Source organism: Ascidiella aspersa, chromosome 1 (genome assembly GCF_963924565.1).
Source record: "Ascidiella aspersa chromosome 1, kaAscAspe10.2, whole genome shotgun sequence".
Taxonomy (NCBI): Eukaryota; Metazoa; Chordata; class Ascidiacea; order Phlebobranchia; family Ascidiidae; genus Ascidiella; species Ascidiella aspersa.
Window position 1 is genome coordinate 2,524,154 of NC_139447.1, and position 8,733 is coordinate 2,532,886.

An 8,733-nucleotide genomic window follows, 5' to 3' on the forward strand; every position below is an offset into this window, starting at 1 on the left:
TCGTCGCGCGTTCTTTATCTTTGTCGTGAATTAAGTAGGTCATGGCGGCACAAAACCACACAGTCTCGCTTAGTACTTTAGTTCAAAGTTATTCGCAAGCTACATTTATGAAATTAAATATTCGCCAAACAAATGTTAAGTTAGGAAACTATGATTTAAGTAGTTTTGTTGTGATCTTTTACGACCTTACATGCCAACTTGTATATTTAAATAGTGGACAAAATCGATAGACGAAATCTTTCATAAAACAACCAATCAGTGCTTTAAAATAGCTTTAACCTCTCACCAACATCGCCACACATCAACATAAATGTCTGCAGCAATAAATATACAAGAATGCATCGAAATAAACATGTCTAATAATTGACGTGTTGAAATATCAGGTGTTTAATCGTCAACATGTTTAAAATCGTCATTTGTGCTTGAAATCTCCCAATATTCGTTGTTAAACACGTCAAAATATCAGGTGTTTAGCAAAAAAACGTTCAGGTGTTTATAATTTAAACATCAAAACTAAAATTAAACACGAAGGTGTTTAAATTAGGTGTTTAAGTGTTTAGATTTTAAACGTGTATAGACCGTTTTGGTGTTTAAGTTTAAACACCGTTCTGACAGTGTGGGGTACATGGACCCCTTGGGGGTCTGTGAACTTATTTTAGGGGGTACATGAAGGCCAAATTAAAGTGAAAAATTAAAGTAAAAAGTTTAAATTAAAAATCAAACGTTTTAGCAATGTATTTAGACCTTATTTTATCATCAGCATATTTTAAAGTCTATTTTTATTTTAACGTCAATTAATGACATCATCTCTGAATATTTCTCGCCTACCGTGGGCAACACAAAGCCAAAAACAAAAATTTAGGGGTCCGCGGTGAAAAAAGTTTAGGAACCCCTGGTCTACGCATATAAACTGCAGTCTTCTAAATTTAAAGTTTTATTAAATACGCACAATTTTGCCTGTCTCATTATCACTCGATTTCAGTTGCGCACAAGTTCAACGAAGCAGCAAGTTTATGGAGCTTATATGTCTTTCGACGTAACTTTTTGATGATGTTTTGTGGCGTCATCTTTAAAAAATTATCATTCATCCACCCCTGGTACACACGTAGCACTTTATGTGGCCCGCAATGCTGTCAACCTTGGACCACCCTGACGTAGATCAAGTGATTGAGCTAATGTTGTTGGACGATTAGAGCTCCTACTCTTATGCAAAAGTATGTTTTATTGGCAGTAAACCGCAGCAACATGTCACAGTGTAAATAAATAGGAGCTATTTTATTATGATATTATGTGACAGAAAATTAGAAAAATTAAAATTTTGCAACTTGCATGTAACTTTTACAATCGGTAGAGCATTATGTAAAGGTTTCAACCTTTCTTATAGTTGAATCAACTAGGACCACATGCGACTCTGTTAGTCTGTGTCGCGTTATATTTGTGTTTTTTTTTTCAGTTGTTTGTGTCAAAGAACTAAAAAAAAACATATTCAAGAAAATTTAATAGCTAGTTTTATAAACGCTTATCAGAGAACCTATTCACCGATATTTTTATAAGTATTCGACTTAGGAAGAATCACTCATATTTTATTGCAGTTTGTATTGCTTTCGCGTTTCATTTTATATTTGTGTTTTTTTTCAGATGTTCAGTGCAGATTTTCTTAAGTTACTAATGTTAGCATTGCCATTTTTAAATCGAATAACTAGATATTAGAAGCTTTTAGTTATCTAATATCCAATGGTTTATAAACGTAAAGTCGTTTAATTATCCCCCATATAATAAGTGTGATTTGTGAATAACACACAAATAAGAAAGTAAAGAAAAGTGGCTCTTTTTTTGCGAATGAGCTAAATAAAGGAATGTAGATCTTTGCGCATAATACATTAAGTTATAAGTACGAAACTTGTTTTTGTGGATAATACATCTTTAGGTTTAGATAGTGTATCTCTCCACGTTTCCTTTTTTCTGACGTCTGCCTTAACAATATATATATATACACTTACAATCTGTGACTTCTCTCTATGTAGAAAATGAATAAAGATTTATTCGAAACGTTCAAAATGATATCTACTTCTGTATGGGCTTTGATATTCTTATTACGTCTTACTACAACCTCCAACCATTATGCTCCAAACATCTTAAACTGTTGCTCAAAATTTGCTAATTATCTTGCGATAATTGCGTCTAGTACAGCGGTTCTCAACCAGTGGGCCACGGCTCACTGGTGGGCCATAAGAACATTTTAGGTGGGCCACAGACCAATTTAAAAAAGATAGATTTATTGAACAATTTAGTTTAATCTCGATCACTATGCTAAGTATACCTAATTTTACAGGAATATTGGGGAGGAATTAAGAAGAAATGTAAATGACACGGAACTTTATGTTCAGAAGCACGTACCTCACTAATACACGGTTGAATAAATAATCCGTTTTGACATATGCTCCGCTATTTTTTTGCTATAAACATTTTTTATAGTTTGTTCTTTCATCAAAATTATTGGGCCATAGAACTTTTGTGCAACGAAAAAGGTTGACAACCACTGGTCTAGTACGTAACACGCTTTCTTTTTACTGCTGTTAATGCTGTAGTTTTTTTTTATTGTTAACTACTTGTGTTGCCGGCTGATTTAGTAGTTGTTAAACATTCGTTAACGAAAAATTCTAATTGCAGATAAGAGTGTTGTAAATGTTAATGTCGATAATTACGCCACTGCTCCTATAATTAAATTGCTAGAATGTTAGTTTTAGTATTTCATTTACTGATTTTGTTTGTATTCAGAAACCAAACTAAGAAATGTGTTTCTTTGTAGATGCGCAAAATACAGTAAGTTCAAAGTAAGGAATGTTTTTTGTGTAGAATACAGTAATTTACAAGTAATGAATGTGGCTCTTTGCAAAGTACTATTACTACAGAATTGTGTTGTGTTTTAATAGTTTAACTGCCTTGTTTTATTTTTGACACAACATAGGTTTGATAATACCATGATTAAATATTGGCTAATTTTTAATGTTTAGCAGAGAAAATATGTCAAACTGTGAGTTTAAATTTGCGTCGAAAGATTTAAAATATGAGAGCGATGATGGATTTTTTTTGAAGAATGTGGAAGATGTTTTACTCAATTAGGTGGTCTAAAAGTGCATGAACGAATTCACACTGGAGAAAAAACCCATAAGTGCAAACATTGTGAAAAATCTTTTCGTCAGTTAAGTGCTCTGAGAGTTCATGAAAGGATTCATTCAAGAGAAAACCTAATGAATGTAAAGAATTTAGAAAATGTTTTGTTCAATTAAGTCGTATAAAAGTTGATAAACGAAGATAATCCATATGTAAAGAATGTGGAAAATGTTTGGCTCAAAAGAAACACAAATTTGTTCAATGCAATAAGTAGTTAGGTATATCTTATGTGGACAATGTAAATCGTTCTCTTAAAATACTTTTTTTTAAACAAAATAAAACTATTTATTCTGTAAAACTACAAAACAATTAACTTGTATCACCTAAATATTATGGCATACAACACTTTAATCGGCAAAATAAACGTGTAAAGTTCCTTAAACGTTTTTTTAGAATTATTTAGGGTCAAAGTATAACTTTTTTCTGAACTATAAACAGCTTGCTAAGTGCACATCACACAGTTACTTCGTCGGGGAAGGATTCCTTTGTCTCCATTTGTCCCTGGTTTTTACTTGATGATGAAACTGCCGATTCGAATTAATATAATATACATACATAACTATGCAAAAAGTTAAACAGCTAAGAAAGACATTGGGGAAAAGTTTACGTTAATATCTTTCCAGCATCAAATTTTCCACTCCAATCCTTGGTGGTACCTAAAAGATAAAACCAGCCATGCGTTTGGGGCTTGAGAAAATAGAAGTTATTGGTTTAGATCGCACTTCTGTAAGTAAGCCTGCGGTGGCATATCGTTTTACACAGTGAGATTAAAGTGTTGCTTTGAAACACATGGCAGTTAGTTTTAGATGACGTTATATTTTAAAGTGGAAATGAGTCACAATCATAATTACAACATCTAGGCAACAGTTTTAACCGTTGTAAAGCAACACAGATGAAGCACTATAGGACACGCGTTTCGCCAGTTATATATGTGTATGGTTGTTTACATTGTTGGGAAGTGTGATGCTAATTAGTGGAAGCAAGTCAAGTATTAATTTAAACAGCAAAATTAGTTGTTATTGGCTTATATGTGCTTGGGTTAGGGAAGCATCTTAAATTGTCGCAAACACTTCCCAATTTAATAATAAAAATAAGAGCATTTAAAGCTAATGCAGTTCTTGGAAGTAAACTGTAGAAAAATGCAACATGGAAACAATTAGGAGCTATTTTATTATACTTAGTATTTGATGTAACAAGCAATTTCCTGAGTTGCTTCACCCTCCGCTCTTCTATCTAGCGGTAAACCTCCCTGTTTAATCACTGGCCTAACTGATTATGTTTTAATAAAACACCAGGTTGTCCCATTAGATTCACTTAAATCCCTTTTCAAGCGTCTGATTTAAGCTCGCCCAAAAAAGGTAACACGGTGTTCGATGCGGTCTGCTGCGCAAGAATGCACAAATGTAGCATCGGGGTGTGGCGGGCTAGCTTAGATCGACTGGCAATTGTTGCTGTGCAATATCACGCGTCAAACTAGCGCAAACAAGGTTTCTGTACATTGAAGTTATGTTTAGCTATTGCATTGATTTTACAGTAGATGTTAGTAAGGTTTTTTTACTATGTTAGCCACAAACAGTTCATTCCACCTTATATCTAACTGATTAGCGGTTGTCAATAATAGTAAAAAGCAGCAAAAGTTGTTTAAGTGAGGCTGCTACTCGACTTGGTAGACCAGAGCGACGGTCCATGCTTGACCGAGGTAGTGAGTTTAAACCTCACCGCATAAATATTTCTTTAGCCTGTCTTTCTTGCAATATAATCCTGAAAAGCGGCTGGACTTAATAATATTAAAAGAGCAGCAAAAGTTGTTAGGTCCAAGCACATTTAAACCACGAACATGTAAATTTAGTTGATTCTGGACTCTGAAGGCAAATATTAGTTGTAAGCTGCTCGCCTGAAATAAACTGTTAAAACGACGACGTGAAACTAACAATATTGACTGTGCGAAGCGATATAGAAATGAATTATAACAATGAGAAAGTGCAGAAAATCCTAATGATCGTAAACAGATCGATTTCATAATGCTTGATTTTCCCGTTTTATTTTTTCGCCCTGTATGCGCTTAGCTGCGCAAGACTGTAGGAAATATAACAAGCCTCAAGAATGTGGCGAGCCAATTTAGCGTTGTAGTTCCATTGGTATCACACCTAGTACTTACGCACTAAAAAGTTTTTTATGTCTGCTTTAAATCTTGTCAACTAGTGGGTTTGGATAGGCCAAGCTATCATTTCCACATCTTATTGTAGAAGATCAGCAGTAAGTTATTTTAACGTAAGTTTATTTTTCAGTATTTGATAATTTGTTGGGATTTAAAAAAAGTTTCAGAAAATAAAAAAACATGTCAACCCGTCACAACGTTTTGTTTGCGATGGATCGGATAAAAGATTGTGGAGAGGACAAAACAAATATCAGAAAAGAACAAAGCAAGAATCAAACAACTACAGAGTTCAGATGTCACGTTTGCGAAAAGCGTTTTAAAAATATTTCCGTCTTAAAATATCACTTATCAAAGGTTCACTTCAAGAAACACAAATGCAAGGTTTGTGGGAAACTGTTTGGTGAAAATTACCACTTTAAACGCCACGTGAGAACTCACACTGGAGAAAAACCCTTTAAATGTGCTTCTTGCGATAAATCATTCAACCGAGCTCAAACTTTGAAAGTACACGAACGAATTCATACTGGCGAAAGACCCTATGTATGCAAAGTTTGTGGAAAGTGTTTTGCCCAGGCAGGACATCTTAAAGAACATGAAAGAATTCATACTGGAGAACGACCTTATGAATGCAAAGAATGTGAAAAATGTTTTAGTAATGCCGGAGATCTTAAAGAACATGAAAGAATTCACACTGGTGAAAAACCCTACAAGTGTGCTTATTGCGCTAAACGCTTTAATCGAGCTCAAAACTTAAAAGTACACGAACACATTCACACTGGAGAAAGACCCTTTGTATGCAAAGTTTGTGGAAAGTGTTTTACCCATGCAGGAAGTCTTAAATATCACGAAAGAATTCACACTGGAGAAAAACCTTACAAATGTAAAGAATGTGCAAAATGTTTTACCCATGCAGGAAGTCTTAAATATCATGAAAGAATTCACACTGGAGAACGACCTTATAAATGCAAAAAATGTGGACAATGTTTTACCCATGCAGGAAATCTTAAATCTCATGAAAGAATTCACACTGGAGAACGACCTTATGAATGCAAAGAATGTGGAAAATGTTTTACCCATGCAAGAAGTCTTAAATATCATGAAAGAATTCACACTGGAGAACGACCTTATGAATGCAAAGAATGTGGAAAATGTTTTAACCAGGCAGGAAGTCTTAAAAGACATAAAATGACGCACTCTAAAGAAGAAAGCTTTAAAAACAAAACGTGTGGTTAGGTTTAATTGTCACAAATAACTAAACCTGTAAAACTTTTTTCTAATTTAATAAACGTAAAAATTGCGAACAAAACTTTACAGAAAATGAAAGAGGCAATGCCGATTGTAAATTGTAATAAAAATATATGCACAGTTTAACGGAAATGTGAATTTAACGTTAGCTTCGAACATATGTTGATGTACAACTTCCTATGCTGTACTTTTATGCCACTTCAGCAAAAGTGAAAGGAAGGACCAGTTAATTGGAGTGTATTCAATATCTAAAATCGAATTTCTAATAAACTAAAATAATGCTGCACTTTTTACCCACTGAACCTCTATTCATTTTACGTTAACCATTATTATCGTTTAAACAGCTGTTTAATCCTGTTCATTTTCTCGTCGCAATGGTTAAACAAAGCGTTTATTATCAATATACCATTTGTATGCATAATGTATACCAAGCGCTGTCATCACTTTCACTTCTCGGATTTTTAATTTAGGCAATCTTTTTGCGTAAAGTAATGTACATATTACAAATTGTTCAAAGTTTTTTGTATAAAACGTAACATGTTAAAGGCGCATATGCAAAGGTGATACCAAGCTAAACACGCATCCGAGGTTTGTGGAAGAAGTTTCGCAAATAAAATAAACAAGAATTGACATTTAAGAAAAAAACATGTAAATGCAAATCTCAATTATTGAAACCTAACGTTGTTAATAAAGTTTATCAAATGCGTACGTCGGGCATGTTGTAAAATCGGCCGACGCATAATTTTTATGTTTCAGGAAATTCCAAAGTTGTAAAGTGCTACTTCGGCCATTTAGTTATAACATTCTTTTGTACAACTTTATTTCGACGCGCATAACCTTCTAAGAATACAACAATTAATATATTGTACTACATTGTTCCTTAATGGAAAAGCAATATTGAATGGTAGGAGAGTTAAAACATAACACCCACATATTAGAACCAACGCATTCGGTCGACTTTCCGCATTAAACGCTGTTGATTTACTTGGTCTCCGCTGCGCAATACTAAGCAATAACAACTCACATCAACTCGCGAAAGAAAAACGCACTTGGGTAGTCTGCAGTGCAACATGTTTATAAAGTAAACTATTTCATTAGTAAGGTCCGTTGCGCCAGATAGCTCTGAGTAAAAGATCTAGCTAAAAATGGTATAGACAAATTTAGCGAATTACAATGTGCAGCCAGTTTAATAAGGCTTTCCGTGTTAGTCGCATTCCGTGTTATTTACCCTGATGAAGACGACCTGTATAGGACGTCGAAACGTCGGAATAAAAATTACATTTGCCAGAAGAGCTCTACAAACCTGATATTATGCCTGGTAGCAATAGCTTATATATTTAATAAGGCTTGTTTGTAAAACAAAAAATGTTCATTTACAGTCAAGTTGGGTCGGATGTTTATTGTGATTTCGGGCGATTAAACAATTTCATTTCACTCGTTTGGTTAGGTTCTGTATTTGTAAAGTAAAGGTAAGTAACTATTCAGCAGAGCTGTCAAATAAGTAAAGTCAACTAAGTAAAATTTAATAAGCTCGAGCTATCGTGAGTATGTTGCCCTAATTAGTCCATCGAATAAAACACAAAAACAGGTAGGCTAAAAGAATGAAAAGTAAATATTTTTGAAATTTTAGAGAAGTCAAGATTTAAATTTTAACCTTAATTGTTAAAGTAGTATAACCCATAGAAAATTATACAATATAAAATTTATTTTCATAGTATGGCAAATAAATGTAATGCTGCTTATAGGTCTGTTGTATGCTTGATAGCTGTGCGCAGTACATAGTAACAACAGCATAAGGACTGTATAATTAGTGTGGTATAATGTCAGTAAGAAGTTCATTACAGCAAACTGTGAGCGGCTAAGTTCAGTTTGTGATCAATTAATATTACTTAGAGACTTAGAGCAGGCCTTCACAAACTTTGCTTAACCAACTATACTTTAAATTTACCTGAATGTATGACGTACAACCTAAAATTATAAATGAAAAGACCACGGTTTGTAGGCCATAATTCAGGTCTATCTGCGTTAAGAGTAATTTAAATTTAGACGAAATAAATGGTCGGCCCATTAGCCCATAACTGCTAAACTTTCTAAAGATCGCTGGCTTACGTCATCAGCCCGGCAGTGATAATTGAGTTCACTACAGTTATTTGTGT

General features: G+C 33.9%; 1 protein-coding gene across 1 annotated transcript; it reads left to right on the plus strand.

Moving 5' to 3' along the window:
• Window positions 1-5,512: 5,512 nt before the first annotated feature.
• Window positions 5,513-6,565, plus strand: LOC146166528 (uncharacterized). The gene is made up of 2 exons (XM_083388615.1): window positions 5,513-6,042; window positions 6,118-6,565. Exons 1-2 carry the CDS (start codon window positions 5,513-5,515, stop codon window positions 6,563-6,565), a joined length of 978 nt encoding a protein of 325 aa, XP_083244741.1.
• The last annotated feature ends 2,168 nt before the right edge of the window (window positions 6,566-8,733 follow it).